This window comes from Silene latifolia, chromosome 8 (genome assembly GCF_048544455.1).
Source record: "Silene latifolia isolate original U9 population chromosome 8, ASM4854445v1, whole genome shotgun sequence".
Lineage (NCBI taxonomy): Eukaryota > Viridiplantae > Streptophyta > Magnoliopsida > Caryophyllales > Caryophyllaceae > Silene > Silene latifolia.
Window position 1 is genome coordinate 109,101,252 of NC_133533.1, and position 18,204 is coordinate 109,119,455.

At 34.5% G+C, this 18,204-nt stretch overlaps 1 protein-coding gene and 1 non-coding gene across 2 annotated transcripts; one reads left to right on the plus strand and one right to left on the minus strand.

Moving 5' to 3' along the window:
• Window positions 1–262: 262 nt before the first annotated feature.
• LOC141597268 (uncharacterized) lies at window positions 263–8,173 on the plus strand. The gene is made up of 14 exons (XM_074417652.1): window positions 263–598; window positions 1,843–1,898; window positions 2,006–2,180; window positions 2,418–2,519; window positions 2,844–2,915; window positions 4,277–4,393; window positions 4,616–4,693; window positions 4,805–4,867; window positions 4,942–5,038; window positions 5,784–5,862; window positions 5,945–6,147; window positions 6,956–7,101; window positions 7,178–7,300; window positions 7,710–8,173. The coding sequence occupies exons 1-14, from the start codon at window positions 509–511 to the stop codon at window positions 7,860–7,862; spliced, it is 1,554 nt and encodes a 517-aa protein (XP_074273753.1). The 5' UTR covers window positions 263–508; the 3' UTR covers window positions 7,863–8,173.
• A 725-nt stretch (window positions 8,174–8,898) lies between these two features.
• Window positions 8,899–8,980, minus strand: TRNAS-AGA (transfer RNA serine (anticodon AGA)). The gene has a single exon. It is a non-coding gene; the product is annotated as a tRNA-Ser (tRNA).
• Window positions 8,981–18,204: the final 9,224 nt, after the last annotated feature.

Below are 18,204 nucleotides of genomic sequence, written 5' to 3' on the forward strand. Positions count from 1 at the left end.
AATGACTATTCGATTTGACCCGGCCCGACTTAATGTCTATAGAGTATAGACCCGAAATAACCTGAGCCGAAATTGATCCAAACTAAATCCAACCCGATTGATCCGTTACCAAATTTTATTACAGAACCATAGGCTAAAATCTAAATGAGATTAAAATGAAATATTTAACCTGTTTTTATCTTAACGAATAATCCGTGTTAAAAGAGATATCCTTAGTGATAAAAAAACGGGGTCCTTTGAAATATAAATAACGCGCTGCTATCCCATATATTTTTTTCCCCTTTTCTTCTTCTTCTCCTTCTTCTTCCAAAACTATTGCTCTTGCTCTCTCCCTCTCTCGTTAATGGCGGTCTGAGAGGAAGAGAGATAATTCTAATTTAACTAATTCTCATTTTACTTTATTCTATTACCTTAATCTTCATCATAATCTTTCTCTTAATTGCTCTAATTTATTCTCAAATATTTGTATAATTATTATTATTATTAATATTAATAATTTAATAAAATCATGTCTGCAACAATGGAATCCATTGATTTGTTCCTCATTTCTGCTAGTCGAGCTTGCGTTTCTCCTCTCGCTATCTTCATCCAGATCCAGGTATGCTTCTTCTTTCCTCAACTATTTTTTTTTCCTAATTGTTGTTTCGTTGTCTATAGTTATCGTAATTATCATTGAAATGCGCTTGAATTGCGCAATTTGATTTTTTATTTTTGCTAAATTTGGAGTTTTTTTTTGGTCTTATTAAGTCAAAGATTATTGAAATTGTTAAAAAAATTGATAATTGCGCATTGATATTACATTCCCGAGGCTGCGATATTCGTTGATTGAGTTATTTGAATTTCGGATATTATATGCATTGATATTACATTACTGATGCTGCGATATTTCTTATTCGCGTATGATCGAATCTTCGTTTCGCAGTTTGCTTATTATTATACGCAGTATATCTGGAAATTCAATTGAAATTAAAGTATGTATACATGAAGCGATTATTTTCAATTTTGATACTTCAGAAAAAAAAAAAAACGTTAGGTGACGTTGACTTTGATTAATTATATTTGAATATTCGAAAAACAATCTTATGTTTCACAGTATTTGATGAATTTCGCAATTCTGTTAACTTGATGCTTCACAAAGTATTCAATTTTTGAAGTTTGATGAATCGTTTCGCGATTTTGAAGTTTGATGAATAGTTTCGCAGAATTTCTTGTCGTAGATTGGATTATTGATAATATTGAGTTATTGACGGTATATTATTATTGCTGGAATTAAAGTGTTATGGAGTTTATGGACCACATGTTGATTGTTGTAAGCATGTTATTTAGAGCTGTCTTTGTTTCTTTAGCTCATGTGGAAAGTATGGTTTATCTGGAATTTTGATTCTTGAACATGTTACCCGTAATCGTCCCGTTACAATTGAGTAAATAATACGGAGTATTTTTTGTTCCATGTTCTATGGCTTCCAATGTTCTGTATACTTTATTCGTCTTCTATAACATTCTGTGGCCCTTTATCGATTCCTTTTTTCGTTCCTTGTCTCGTGGTCTTTTCATGGTTTGAATTTTATATGTTGTATGTGGTGCACTGGTACTGTATTATTGGCCCTATCTTTCCTTCTTTTTACTAAATATCGATTTTGGTCACAGTCGCTATATTGCTTGTTACTGCCTAATCTCGCTAAATGTGGCCAATATTGCCTCAAAAATAAAAAATGTTAAAATGCTGTAGCGATTTTCAAAATCCTTTCAAAACGATTGCTTTTTTTTTGTGTGTTTTTTGTTTTTAAGTTCATCCTCATAAAGATGCTGACCATTAAGTTTCATTTATATTTTCCTCCGCAGGGATGTTTGATATGTCTAATTCTAGCTTTTGGGTGGGCTTGTGCGGCATATGTAAGGTATTGAAAGTCTGGACTTATGAACAGATATTGAACTGAGTATGAGTCAATTTTTGTTTCGATAATATGCTTAACTGGCTTCTTTTAACAAGCATCCTTTCTCGCAGAAATCGGGAGATCAAACAAATGAAGAAGGAGATGAGACACGGCAATAGCTTGTCTTTCCTCTACCATGACGTTAATGAACTTGAACACTCTAAGCAGGTCAATCTGCCAAGAGTGACCGTTGTTATGCCTCTGAAGGGATTCGGAGAACACAACCTGCATAACTGGAGGAGTCAGGTCAGAGTCCTGAGGAACATTCTGTTATGTGCATTCAGTAAATTGTGCAAGATTAATACATCGAAGAAGTTTTTCTTATATTTCTCAGTATTGTTAGTTTTGTACTTTTGTGGCTGAGATGGGCACTTATTGTTGGTTATGTTTTCCATATTCTGTTGACAATCATAGCACTTCTCTCACCTTTTTGCTAAGATAACTTGAGAGATGCTGTATTTTGATTGATTCTTTGACATGTAGATTACATCACTTTATGGTGGTCCTGTAGAGTTTCTTTTTGTCTTGGAAAGTGCAGAAGATCCAGCGTACCGTGCTGTATCTAGGCTCTTACAAGAATTTCAGGTACCAGCTCTATTATCTTCATTCTTTTATCTCAACTTCTCGTCGTTATTGTTAGGAGACTTAACGTGATGATGTGTTTTGGATTTGTATGTTTGATAAAGTACATTGATAAGGTTATATTTTTTTTATGGAGTCTTGTCATAAGGGTTACTTTGATGATAGTTTGATAGGCATTTTGTGCTATAATATAACTGTAGCTGCTGTATGTTTTATGGGAGATGCTAGAATTGGCTCAATATACATGTCATGGATCTTGTTCGTTCTGCTGAAAAGTGGTATTGATCATTTGCTTCTGATAGTAACTAGTTTACTGGGTATTGACAGGATACACTCGATGCTAAGGTCATTATAGCAGGCTATTCAACTACCTGTAGCCAGAAGATTCACAATCAACTGGTAAGTTATTTTATGCCCTCTGACGTGATCAATTAAATTGTACTCCCTCCTATTCATTCATTTTGTCCCACTTCTATTTTGCACAAGAATTAAGAAAATGATTTTGGACCACACAAAACACTCTATTCCACTCTACCCCACAACAACAACAACAACAACAACAACAACAAAAACAACAACATCAGAGCCTTAATCCCAAAATGATTTGGGGTCGGCTGACATGAATCATCTTTTCGAACCGTCCATGGGTGAACGCACGCCTCAAAATGCGAATAAAAAAGGGAAGATGAAAAACAAAAAGGAAGAACGAAAATGTAATGGAAAGTCAAGGTGAACTTAGGGGTTTTAAAATCGAATTCCGTCTTTCTTTTATAAAAACTTAAAATTTAAATCGAGAGAAAAGATTAAAACGATTTTTAAAAACCGAAATAGAGTTAAGGATCCGGAATGAACCAGGTAAAATCTATAAGAAAATGGTTGGTGAAAAAGTGTAATAAAGGAGAGAAAAATAAATAAATTATTTTCTTTAAATTAAATAAAAAAACACTAAATCTGTCAAAAAACATCAAATTCTAAAAATCCACATGTATCTTTTCCCTCCATTGTGCCCTCTCCGTCACCATACTCTCCTCAAGCCCCAGAACTCTCATATCGTGCTCTATCACTCTCAACCATGTTTGTCTCGGTCTTCCTCTGCCTCTAGGGACCTTTTTCTTTCTCCAAGTCTCCACCTCCTAATCAAAAGTGCGTCCATAGGTCTCCTTCTCACATGGCCAAACCATCTTAGTCGGTTTTCCATCATCTTGTCCTCCATTGGCGCCACTTTTACCTTTTCCCTAATCACCTCATTCCTTAATCGATCTTTCCTTGTATGTCCGCACATCGACCTCAACATGCGCATCTCCGCCACACTCATCTTTTGAATGTGACAATGCTTCACGGCCCAACACTCGGAGCCGTAAAGTAGGGCAGGCCTAATTGCCGTGCGATAAAATTTTCCCTTTAATCTTTGGGGCATATCTTTATCGCATAGAAACCCTGAAGCACTCTTCCATTTCAACCATCCCGTTTTAATTCTGTGAGCCACAAAATGAATGAATAGGAGGGAGTACTATTTAGCCTTCACTATAATTAGGAGCTTCACAGTGTTTCATATTTTAGAAAATATGAGCATCGTGTTTATGGCTTTAGTCCTTGATAACTGCCCTTTATGTAGTCGATGCATGCATGTTGATATCACTGATATTGGTAAATCAAATTTATGAAGATGGGTAAATCATGCATTTTGTATTTACACAGTCGCCATAATGAATTAGACTGTTGATATAACTTACCATTTTATGTATTTTCTTCTTTCTCAGATTGGAGCAGAAAAAATGCATAAAGATAGCAAGTATATACTCTTCCTTGATGATGATGTTAGACTTCACCCAGGAACAATAGGCGCTCTCACAGCTGAAATGGAAAAAAATCCCGAGGTACGGTTGGTCCCCTGTCTGAAATGCTCCTTCGGTGTATTTATATTGTTTGAATATCTTTGTCACACATTATTAATTCATACTAGCATTCATCTTAGTTTGGAATTTGGACCCGATGATTTGTCTAATAGATTAATAATCATGTTTCCGATTTACTACTACTATTGATGTAAGAATTTACCTTTTTTTTTTATTTTTGGTTTTGTGGCATTGATGTTGCAGATATTTATTCAAACTGGGTACCCACTTGATTTACCTTCTGGGAGCTTAGGTAGTTATTGTATATATGAGTATCACATGGTATGCACTTGTACACTATATTTTTGATGGAATTATCCCTGTTTATTACAGAGTATTTGTTTTCATATTGACTATTATCTGACAAAACACAAATCTTTGTGATGCGTTCAGCCTTGCTCCATGGGATTTGCTACTGGCGGGAAAACATTCTTTCTATGGGGAGGGTGCATGATGGTAAGTAGCTGGAACATTCAACTTGAGATGCTTTACGGTATCCTTTTTTTATTCTTAATTTCCTGTTCTCTCAGATGCATGCAGATGACTTCAGAAATGACAACTATAATGTTGTCTCAGGACTTAGAGATGGTGGATATTCTGATGATATGACTCTTGCAGCTATAGCTGGTAACTAGCCGTTAGTAATTATAATATTTATGTTTCCTGTTTTCTCCTCTTAAATTAGGTGATCTGTTCGATTTGGAGTATGCGCTCTACTCTTTTCTTTTTTCTCTCTTTTTTTTTTTTTTTTTTTTTTTTTTTTTTTTTTTTGTAGAATAGAGTAGAACTATACTCATGGCTCAGCACTTCACGAGAATTCATCTGATGCAACTTAAAACCTACTGATAACTGTCAAGTGTGTTATGCTAACTGGTACTCACTGACAGTCTGGTCAAATTACTACTTGTAGCTGAGATGTCGAACTTTTATCTATTTTGTGGTGAATGTCTTAATCTAGGCATGTTTAAAATGGCAAGTCTGAAGAATTCATACAAGAAAAAGATAACATAAGCCTGTAAAGTTACCAGCTTTTCTTGTTTTTTTCTTTTTGAGACAAGCTTATCTTGATTTTTTATCAGACATGTAAAGCTCCTTCGCATGCGAAATTGCCAACAACATGTGTCTATGTTTCTCTACTCGCTACTCCTTGATTTCTCAGAAGTATTGTATTCCTTATTTGCTTTGAATATTATCAAAGTTTAAGCCGTTTATTCAACATCTTTCAAGAAATAAATTGAAAACTTGTCTATTTTAGTTCTTATTTTACTTAATGTCTCAATGATAAATTGAAAACTTTGTCTTAATGCATTATTGATGGCTTTTTTTTTGGCATTGTCTCTCTTTGGTAGCTGAACTGTATGTTCTGTTTCAGGAGCTCATAAAAAACTCATCACATCTCCCCCAGTAGCTGTCTTCCCTCATCCACTCGCCAGTGATTTAAATTTTTCAAGGTTCATCATAAATCACAATCATTCGTTTGTTATTGCTTTCGAGAATTTCTTTCCATGTTTTCATGATCGGCTTTGATTGTAGGTATTGGAATTACTTGAGGAAGCAAACTTTTGTTTTGGAATCATATGTTTCAAAGGTTAATTGGATCATGAATCGTGCATTGTTTTCTGTACACTGTTATCTCTCATGGGGGTTTGTGGCACCATACGTTATGGCTGTGATCCATGTCACAGCGGCTCTTCGAATATGCTTCACAGGACAGAAGGAAGCACTTAATTCTAGTGGTGAGCTAATTTCCTTTCATATGTAGGTCATTATGATATCCGGGTGTAGTAAAAAAGTTGGTAGCATGGTGAAACATGACTTTGTTGAAATTCGAGGATCATATCTTCCCCTTTCAATTACTAAGGTGAAAGCTATCATATATATATCTTACTATAAAAAATAATCACTAAGGAGAAAGCTGAGTCCAGTACTCTGACATTCAGATATAGGTGTCACTTGGATGCTTCATTTTAGGCCAAGTCAAAAAGGCTTAGTCTGACACCTGGACACACACCCGAATGCTGGATGTTTTTACTGAAACGGAGTAACATTTAATAGGATTGATCAAGTTGATGATGATCATACATCTGTCAGTGGGTGCTAATAGAACTTTCTGTTGAAACTGATATACTGTATTAGGGACATTACCTTCAGGTATTACATAGAGACATGTTTACAACAGTTTCAAAAAGGGCCTTATGTTCTGGAATTAACTTGGGGAAATCTTTAGATTTGCGCCGGATATACGAGTAATGTGTTTGTAATCATCAATCATGGTGCTTCTGAAATCCCAAAATCATGATGGACCTTATGTTTAGGAACACAAATTCACATATGAGATCGTCTCATGATAATATTTTCATGAGGTTGACGACCCATTTTTTTACTACGATTTGAGGATAAAAAAGGGTTTTTTTATTCTTGGAATTTGTGGGTTAATGATACATCTACTGACTTAGCATTATCAAGTCATTTCTTTTTATTTCTGCATTGATAATTGTGTGATACTCAAGATTTTTCTCTTATAAATTCCTTTTCTTCTTGCAGGATTATTGCTTGTTGGCTGTCTAGTCACTTGCACTACAATCGAGTTACTTTCCATGTGGAATTTGACAAGGATCGAAGTTCATTTGTGCAACATGTTGTCCCCTGAAGCACCCCCATTATCACTTGCTACCTACAATTGGTGTCTTGTGAGTTTTCACTTTCCCTTCTGAATCGTTTCGTTTTTGTGGATGATTTGTCTGAGTCAAATGACATGGCATGCAGGTGTTTGTGGCAATGCTTGTGGACAATTTTCTATACACCATTTCCGCGTTTAGATCTCACTTCTCACTATCGATCAATTGGTCTGGCATTAGATATTACCTCAGGAATGGAAAAATTTACAAGGTACGAACTAGTAGGTTGATTGTTACTTTTGCGCATTTTCTTTTTTTTTGGGCAACGGTAGCCGTATAGGCAATTTGATGCTAATTGAGTCTCAGACTCTGGTTATGGAGTACCACACTACCGAACCTCTATAACTTTACGAACTAAGTTATTCAATGGATCGTAGGGGAAATTCCGTCACTTATCCTACATTCCCTTTTGTTTGTTTGTTTGTTTTTTTTTTTTTTTTTTTTTTTTTTTTTTTTTTTGTCGAAAGGGCAATTTTGCTGAAAATGATTTTGAACTAGGTCACGAGTGTCACAACTCAATAACTTTCGTAATTAGTCTAGCAGTTACTGATTTTTTCTTAGCTGCCACATTATACTTCTTGCCAAAAGTATGTCGCTAAAAGCTCAAAACTTTTGCTCAGATTGACAGGGGGAAAGACATCGGCCCTAAATATACCGACCTTGGTGGAAAGAATTTGTATGGAAAAAAGGGATCGCCACCCCAAACTTCTCTAATTAGTTCACTAGCAAGGATGATAGATCAATGGCGACAGCCCAAGAAATACGATTTGTAGGATTTTACAGCTTTAAGATCAGGTTGCGATTATTCTGGACAGCAGGGACTTCTAAGCAAACAATTTGGCAAAGGAGGCCCTTGCATGTCTAAATTTACCCATTCTTCATTGATTGATTCTTGCCTTAGAATTCTTCTACATTTTCTTTTTATTTTTTCAATTACGATTTTTCTTCAGCTTTGGGCTGATATTTTTGTAATGTGTAAGTGTAGTTTTTCTTTTTTTCTTCCCCTTTTTTCATTTTTTCTGATATATCAGTGTAAAGTTCAAATGATTACAGTTTTATACAGTGTGATTGTATTTTCACCAATTCATTCAATATATTGCCAAAGAGATTGTCGGATTCGATTCACAAAATAAAACTGCAACACATCAGACTACTGATTTAAATCCAAATGCGTTCACAAGCTGAAGGTTTATTTCTGGTCCGATATCATCTGAACTTATTCTCATCACACGAACAATTAACAACTTTTCGTGAAATACTAATCAAAATTTTCCTGTTTGTAAGTAAACATTACCAAATTCCGCGATCTGGCTGAACTGGGTCTGATATTTGAATCTCGCTGTGCAGATTCACCAAGTGAATAAAGGCATGACATATACCCACATTTTAGATTTTTCGTTGAAAAACGTTTTCCAAACGTTCAAATCTCCCTCGACACCAGGGGACACTCTTACAAGCAAAAACTTCAGTGAATTGGGGCTTTTCTGTCATGCTAACACATTTTCAGGTAAGAAAATGCAGTGAGGTTATTTTCTTGGAGACTAGTCTATGGTAACACACGATGCGACTTCGATTGGCTTCAAGAGTTGTTTGGATGTGTGTCAACTGTCGATGTCCAGACACAAACATCTTTGTGAGAATTGTTCTTGGCCTAATTGAAGACTCGAAGTGCTGCGTAGAGCCGTAGACGTACAACATACAGCTTAAAAAAGCTTAAAGGTAAAGTTTTTAGTCATTATATTGATTGTATTCATGGAAGATGGTATTGTTTCCAATTTTTATCTTCAATTTTTTGAAAAAATAAAAAAGCGTGGACGGCAGGATTCGAACCTGCGCGGGCAAAGCCCACATGATTTCTAGTCATGCCCGATAACCACTCCGGCACGTCCACTGTTGCTGATTCTAAAGGTCTGACTTTGTTAATTAAATCCAAGGGTCTCCTTTTCACATTTTTCCCCTCCACAAAATCTCATTTGTGACGGCACGTATCCGTCACTTTGGATTGACGGATACCATTTTCCCTTACAAATGACCCAAATAGAGGAGAGAGGGAAGCACATGGGGGTGCCCCCACCTTGTCCCCCCGGGGTGCCCCCACCTTGTCCCCCCTATCCGTTTTGTGAGTGACATTATCCGTCACTTGCTCCGACCCGTCTTCAGCAAGACTAATTGTTTCCCCTTTCGTCAGTCATTTTTAGAACCCAAATTCTCATTTATATCCATCTTAAGGTTAAGACGAACAAAATAACTACCACTTTTAAAAAGGGTTCCTTTAATCATTTACACCAACCTATTAACCTAATTAATAAGCATTAGTTCTACCACCTAACTTCAATTCATGTGTAATAACCACCAATCGAATACTAACCCATAACTCCATAACCACCACCGGACCTCTAAATCACAACCACCTGATCTCAACCCACAAGTCACAACCCTCAGCTAAGATTAAGCATAGTTCTAAGAGTGGACGAAAATCAAAATCTTAAATTTGATCAAGACCAGACCTAAAAAAGATTGGCTCGATTTTATTGTAGACTTACATTTTAAATATGGGATTGAGTATGATGAATTGATGAGCCTACTCCATTCAAATCTTAAAGAATTTACTAAAACACTCAATAATAAATTATACGTAAAGAATTAACTGAAATAGCAGATACAATACTTCTGAGTGTCTTATTATCATACAGTAATATACATAAACTGTTAGAATTAATCCGAATAGAGACCATAAACTTCATACTAAATTACTCGGTAAACTGTAGAGCGGAAGCGTACCTGATTACATGATGAAAGGTTGGGATGAACCGCATGAAGGAACGGCCTTCAGATTAGGTCTTCTAGTAGACACACATACCAGATTAGGTCTTCTAGTAGACACACATACCAATAGGGATCTCTCTACTGATGGGATGCGGGGAGATTAGGTTATTGTGTGCTACCAGGGACCATAACCCAGGTGACTTATATATAGTCTCCTTAATCTAATGCGCCCATCATGCATTAGTAACCTAATGGGTATCTACACAATTAAGATATCCGGCCCATACTTTATAAGACGTAATTAATATGCCCGTATTATATTATCCAGATGGATCACTATATTGGGCTAAACTTAAACGATAGCAAACAAATACAATCTTTATAATAGTGTGTCCACATAAATAGTATTGGACCCAATATCCTTACAATCTCCCACTTGGGTCAAATACAGATACTGTGTGACACCTGAAAAATTGTATTCATTTTATAACCTTACGCGCTCAACAGTGCTATCAACATTCCAACCGTCTTATGCAATTCGGTCCATCAATCATACTAACATAGGATCAAAGCGGCCTTTGCTACAGTTTGTCGTAACAGGACCCTCAATGGTCACGTATGCCAATATAACCAACGACATGAATCTAATATAGGTGCGTAGCATGGAAACAACATCCAAATGTGATCCAAAATATGTATATTTCCAACTGGTCCACCTTAGTGAGATCAACCAAAATAACACAGTGAAACCGTAAACCGAAAACCTTATTTCTCGAACTTAATAACAGTAAACTTTAATGTGTCTAACATGACAAACTCCCACTTAAACTGAATTTCCTTAAAACCGAAACACCCATTTGAGCAATTAGCTCAAGAAAGACCGTGGGTGGTAATTCCTTAGTAAGCGGATCCGCAAAATGGAGTTTGTATCAACATGTATAATTGACACCTTTTCACTCTGAATTGTTTCTTAAACAATACATCACTTATATTGTTATTAGAAACTTTACAGTTGTATATTTGTCGCAAAATAACTTAAATGGTCTTTCAATACCGTACTTAATTTGCAGCCTTATGACAAATGTTCATAACCAACTAGGAGTCGAAATACCAATTGATCTCAACCTGAATCGATCTCCTATAAATAATGTTTTGTTCCAAATATAAATGACCAACAATATATTTGGCTGCCCTTAGTGGATCCAAGATCCTAATCCGTATTGCCTTAATATCTGTCCAACAAACTTTAGAATGTACGCAATATCCAAACGCATACAAGCTAAATATATACCATAATACTTAAACACATTAAATATTTCCTGAGACACCTGAATTTAAGCATTAATGAATTTTTCTGAATATTTTCTTTAGGGCATTTGAGACTAATTTATCTCCTTTACTGAAAAGGTATTAACTAGAAATATTTACTTACTCCCACAAAATCTTGAGTATCTACAATCATCTACCCATTCTTCTAAGACAAATAAGATGACAGCAAGGCAGATTTGTAATCTTTATGACGGAAAACCTTACTTGAGATTTATTGGATGAATTCCCTTATTGCAGAAAATCTACTTTGAATCTATTGAATCAAAGTTCTAGTTACTGCACTGAATAGTTTCATCAATGTCACCATTAAGAGACAAATCTTTAACATTCATCCAATGTAACCGAAAAATCGAATATGCCAAAATATCCTTATAGTCATTATCAACAAAATGATCCTAAATGTCGCATTACCTTTTACACCCTTCTTGGTAACAAATGAATATTTGAAACCAATATATTTTATAACTTTAGGTAATGGAACAAAGTCCAAATATCATCATTCATCAAATAACTTATTTTCTTTATGGCATCAATCCACTTATATGAATTAGGACCTTCAATGGTTTGGCAAAAGTAGATTAAATCATCTTTACCATTATATTATCTAACTCTTATTACAACTAGTTAGTTCGTCACTACATTATTGTCCATTTTTATCTATATAGGAAAACAATGTAATTAATGTAGTTGTATTTACCTTATTATGTGGATCTTCTAATAAATTGGTTATTGAGATATTTAAGTTTGTTTAACCAAATTGATCTTATAATCATGTATAAGGAGACTTAAAACAATGTCAATTACCTTTTCTCCCACTCAAACTCAATATTCTCAATGAACCCCTTAATTTCCGTCTTATAACTTTATTGTGGGATCATTACTTTATTACCCTTAAAACTTTAAGTACTATCCAACAAAATAGTCATTGATTATCCTTAAGTCCAACTATTAACCTTATGACTTTTAAACCTCAACCTTAATTAGTTGGACATACCGCCGGCAAGCTCGTTCTGATCTTGGACGCCGGATGTGTACATTATCTACACTATGATTAAATAGTCAATGGTGTTGTTAGAAATTTATCCAGAGATAGCTGCAATCTTAAGAACTTATAACTAAAGTAATATGGAAAAGAGTATGAATAATCACACTCCTTAACAGGTCTTAGGATCTTGTTTGCATACATACTACACCACCCGTATTAAGAATCCTCATATGGTGTAATATAATATTAAATACATGATCAAACTCCTCTAGAAATTCTTTGAAATAACCTTGACGTTGTTATCCTTAATATCATTTGCCAAAGTATTAACACTTATGATCAAAATGACATAATTATTCCTTTAGTGAGAAAAATAACTCAGTCAAATATCACTGAAAACGTCAGGAACTTAAAATTTCTCACAAATGAGATTTAGATATCCATGCCTAAAATCCGTCTACAAATTAACATAATAATTTAAACCATTAATACTTAGATGTAGAAGGGTTCATCTTTCCGTATATATGTTAATAATGAGACATTAAAAAAAAAACAATTTTGGTATCTAATCATCTCCCTTTAACCCTTAAATATGAATATCCGAAGTAAAGGGGTCAACAATTTCATTTTGACACAAAACTTTAATTTCCCTTTTAATATGTCATACCGAAGAGAAATTGTAGTTTCATAATTCTTCTTTATATCCATTGAATTTTAGTGCAAGTTTACTTAAAAGAGATTCCAATCTAAACTATCTAAAGTTATCAAAAATGATAGGTTCACCCTTATTTGAATTAGGAAAATACAAAATTAATTATTTCTCAATAGACAAGAAATCAAATTTGTCCATACGAAAAATAACCCTTTTCACCTAAAGGCGGTACCGAAAGTATTTTCCACATACAAATAAAAGAATAAGTCATTAATGATAACTAAATTAGTTGACTGTTTCAAACTCAGATGATGACTTGCCCCAAATAGATGAATCTTTCATCATCACTTGGCTTGTCATATTTAGTTATACTTGCATCAAAATACTTATGTGGGTGAAAAAACCAAATTCACCCACCAAACATGATTGGATATAAAAATTAACCTTAGACAAACCGAATGAGAAGTTTAACTTTATCGACACGCCAAGCGTTAAAAGTGGTACTAGATTTTCCTTATGTGTCCAAACTCTTAACAAACTAACGACTAAAAAAAAAGTCTAACCTTATGTTTATTGTTATTTCTTTGAGTTTGACTTTTGTAGCTTTTTAATTAACTGAATTAACTTAACTGAAACTGAAACAATGCCCTTAAATATTTCCTTAAATTCGAATAATCACTAAACTCATGCATTTTGAATGTAATACTTCTCAAAGTTACATACCTTAGTCCTTACGATAACTTTTATCTTATGAGAAGCAGAATTATACATTCTTAAAGCAAGGTAAGATCAAAGCAACCAGAGATAAAATTCACATTCTCTTACCATTCATTTAATAAATAATTTCATCCGAATTGAGAATGTAACCGAATATGACAGATATAATGAGCATCAATGTCAATTGAATGAACAAAACAATATCCTTATATTTTGAATAAATTCAAATAATTAAAGTGCCTTTGCAAAATTAATATTTAGTTGTTAAACATAAATATTAACTAGTTAAAGACACTACTTTTAGTAATTGTAATCAAATATTGACGATACACTCACGTCGAATACTAAGCCTTCCTTTGGGCCGACTTAATAATCACATGAAAATACCGAATAATCGTCACATATTTATTACCCAACGTGTATATGCAATTCGGCCAAATAATGTCTTCCTTTGGGCCGATCATTATTCGCATGAACTACACAAACTAGACCAAAAAATTGAATTTATTCATCTTAAAATCTTTATGGGCATAATCCTTCTGAGTGTCATAAACATAACGACACTCCCTTAACTTGATTTTCAGATTCAAATATTGGCATCCCCATCAACACAAGACACCTAGCACAACATTAAGTTTAGTCTTTGGACATAAAATTAACTTGTAAGTGGTCATCTTGGTGTAGTGATCAACTATTAACAATAAATTCATGTCAAACATTAAGCCTTCCTTTGGGCCGACTTAATATTCATATGGAAACCTTACAATTATTGCATACTTACCACCACAAGCATGACTGAATTTCGGCCAAATAATAGCCTTCCTTTGGGCCGACCATTATCCGCATGAAACTCAATCACACACTGTAGTCATAATATTCTAAATCATTCAACTTACACAATATAGGTTACTTTGGCAACTTATTGTGTCGATCAAACAACCTAAAATATTAGACCCATTATGATAAATCCGATTGACCAATTATTAAATCTGAAAACACAAGTCCTTAATTGACAAGTGACTTAACCTTTAGTGATAATATACAAAAACTATATCAAAATAATTCTTTAATCATGTAAGTCCGTAAAATTGATAGACCATACAAGTATATATCCTTAATTTTCACTTGCCCAATTATAAATATATAATAATAACCATAATCAAAGTGTAGCCCATATTACAAACCATTTCATATGTAACCAAAACACTATTTTATAGCAGCATACCAATTTCCTTAACGTCACTGTCATTTTACCAAAGCAAAGCATGCAACCAAAACCTAAACCCGTATTATCTTATTTGAATACCGAAACAAATAATTAACCCGTATAATTAACCCGTATTATCTTATTATCCTATTTTATAGGCTGACCTTAAATTACCAAATCCAATTAGATGAGATGTCTGCCTAACCTTTATTAATATGGTAATGAATCCATAATTAATACAGACCATAATCCACAATATGCATATGAGGTTATATGTGGTAACATGCCATAACTACATGGATTATAATCATACGATGTATGAAAGTGAAATATGTAAAGCACCAAAGTTACCTGCAACCAATTCACAATTCCCATGCCACTCATATCTTGTTTATCTTTTACGCACACTAAACCCGAGAATTGAATTTAGTAATTTAAGGTCAGCCTATAAAATAGGATAATAAGATAATACGGGTTAATTATACGGGTTAATTATTTGTTTCGGTATTCAATTAAGATATCCGGCCCATACTTTATAAGACGTAATTAATATGCCCGTATTATATTATCCAGATGGATCACTATATTGGGCTAAACTTAAACGATAGCAAACAAATACAATCTTTATAATAGTGTGTCCACATAAATAGTATTGGACCCAATATTCTTACATAAACTTTTCAAGCTTAAATTATTATTACACGCACGAGTAGTAGTAGTGATGTTACTTTGATGCTTTGAACAATATCTCTTACTTATTTAAGATTTCATAATGCCTGAGCTTTCTAATATTTCCTTAGAATGGAGGGACAAAAGTTAATGAGTGGAACTTAGAATCATGACATAGAGGGACAAATTGTTGAATAATACTATATTTAATTTTAGGCAAAACCCAAATTAAAGTAGTGACATCAAAAGATTTCATAATAATTTGCAATAATAGTTTTACGTATGATGCATTTATCCACTTACCACAATTTGAATTGGTTTTTGATCACAAACACTATAATTCATGTCTTCTCTTTAGTTTCTTTTGACTAATGCACCCATGCATCTTATATTTGTATTCAATTATAATATTTAGAAAAACCCTTATGGCCTTATCCCATTGCACATACATGACTTTAGCTTCTTGCCTTTTTGCATGGTGATGTGCATATTATGGATATTTAAATATTTAAAATAATGCTTTAAAATAAGAATTTGTTTGAGTGGGGTAGAAATGAAATAATTCCCATGCTCAATGATCCATGTAGGCTTTAATTTATGGACTATACAACCAGTTATATATATTGTACGGTGTATAATTTGAGCTTTGTGATAAAGTATCCGAGCTTTATGTTAAAAAATATAAACTTTATTAGAAAGTATTGAGCTCACCATTTACACATTAAAAACATGAAATTTAAATTAACTCAGAAAGAATACATATTAGCTCAGATTCTTATACTTTGGTTGTACAATGCTTATGGTACAACTGGATGTACAATCCTATTTGTGTGTAGACTTCAATTCCTATTTTTTTTTTTCCAAAGATTGAAATAAAGTGGTCGAGTTATTCCCTCTGTTGTGCGGAAGCGTTGATAGCTTTAGTTAGCAGTTTTGTTGATCCCTTATTGCGTCGGTGTTCAAGTTCCATAATAGTGTGATACTGAAATTAAAGCTTTGATCCGAGCCCTCACGATTTTACTTTTAGCCTTCTTTCTAAAATGCCTTATACTATTAGCATTGGCGGATACCTATAAAGATGTCTTCGATTTTTATACCACCGTGAAAAATGGTTTGCATGCACCGGTTAGATCTGTGTCTTGAATCTGTTGTTTGTATTGGGCTAGGGTTATTTGTCTTGAACCTTGTTAGATTATTTTGTATTAGGTATTAGAGAGTGTTAGAACATGGAATCTCTGGCATGAAATCGCCATTAATGGAAGCTTTAAGCTCTAGAAAATGGAAGAAAATTGATTAGAATGAAATGTAACTGAATTGAACACAAGAGTAAATAGAATTGTGTATTGTATATTTCTTAACTTAGAAATGAAATGATACATCCTATTTATATACAAATGATCTACTAGAAGCTTCTAAAAATATCTACTAACAACTTTCCTAACCGACTCCTGAAATCACGGAAGTTCTAACAAACTTCCAACGACTTATTTAACAAACTCCCTCCTTCAATATCAGCTTCACCCTGCGGAATCAGTCATGCTCTGTTTTCGTTGGGCTTTTGCCTTGTGTCTGGATTTATGCTTTGAGTTCGAGGCTTCTATCTCAGTTGAATCATGAAGAGGAGAATCAACCTTCTCATAGCCACCCCTCAAGTTGGCATTGCATGAAGATGGAAGAAAGTGCAATCCCAACTTGGAAGCAAGGAAAAAATGCTGCTGTTGACCCAACGGTTTAGTCATAAGGTCAGCTAATTGCATGCTTGAAGACACATGTGCTGTAGAAATAAAACCTTCCTGAACTTTTTCCCGAACATAATGACAGTCCATAGTGAGGTGCTTAGTTCGTTCGTGGAAGACGGGATTAGCTGCGATGTGCTGGGCAGCTTTGTTGTCGCAGTTGAGCTGAATGGGAAGAGGAGAATCAACTCGAAAATCGTGAAGCAAAGAGTGTAACCAGACAAGTTCACTGGCAGTATATGACATAGACCTATACTCGGACTCAGCAGAAGATTTAGAGACCGTCTTTTGTTTCTTGGTTTTCCAAGAAACAAGAGATTGCCCAAGAAAAACGCAATACCCTGTGAGAGACCTGGCACTGAACTGACAAGTGCCCCAGTCTGCGTCACAATAAGCTCTCAGACTTAGATCACTATCAACAGGATAGAATAAGGCTGCATCAATTGTACCTTTAAGATAACGTACAACATGGAGAGCAGCTTGCAAATGTGGAAGTCGAGGAGCACTGAGAAATTGGCTGAGATGTTGAACACAATAAGAGAGATCAGGTCTAGTGAGATTGAGATATAATAACTTCCCCACCAGACGTCTGTAAATCTCTGGTTCAGTGATAAGCTCACCTTCATCAGTAGAAAGGTGAAGGCCACGAGGGAGAGGAAATGAAGCAGGCTTGCAATTGGCCATACATGTATCTTTAAGAATATCAAGAACATACTTGCGTTGATTGACAAGCAATCCAGCAGATGATCTGATAATTTCTAATCCCAAAAAATAACGAATCAACCCAAGGTCCTTGATTGTAAAGGCTTTATCAAGTGAATGCTTAAGGTCTTGAATAAGGTGAGGATTATTGCCTGTGATCAGAAGATCATCAACATAGGCAAGAACAATGACAAGAGAAGAATCCAGTTCCTTGATGAAGAGAGAATAATCATTTTTGGACTGTGTAAATCCCTTGGAAATAAGCAACTTTGTGAGCTCAATGTTCCATTGACGAGAGGCTTGCTTTAAGCCATAGAGAGAACGTCTTAATTTGCAGAACTCGCCAGGATTG

Coding starts and splice junctions, on each gene's coding strand:
- LOC141597268 (XM_074417652.1), top strand. CDS start 509: ATGTCTGCAACAATGGAATCCATTGATTTGTTCCTCATTTCTGCTAGT. Junction 4,394..4,615: donor AAATGGAAAAAAATCCCGAG/GTACGGTTGGTC, acceptor TTGATGTTGCAG/ATATTTATTCAAACTGGGTA. Junction 4,694..4,804: donor GTATATATGAGTATCACATG/GTATGCACTTGT, acceptor TGATGCGTTCAG/CCTTGCTCCATGGGATTTGC.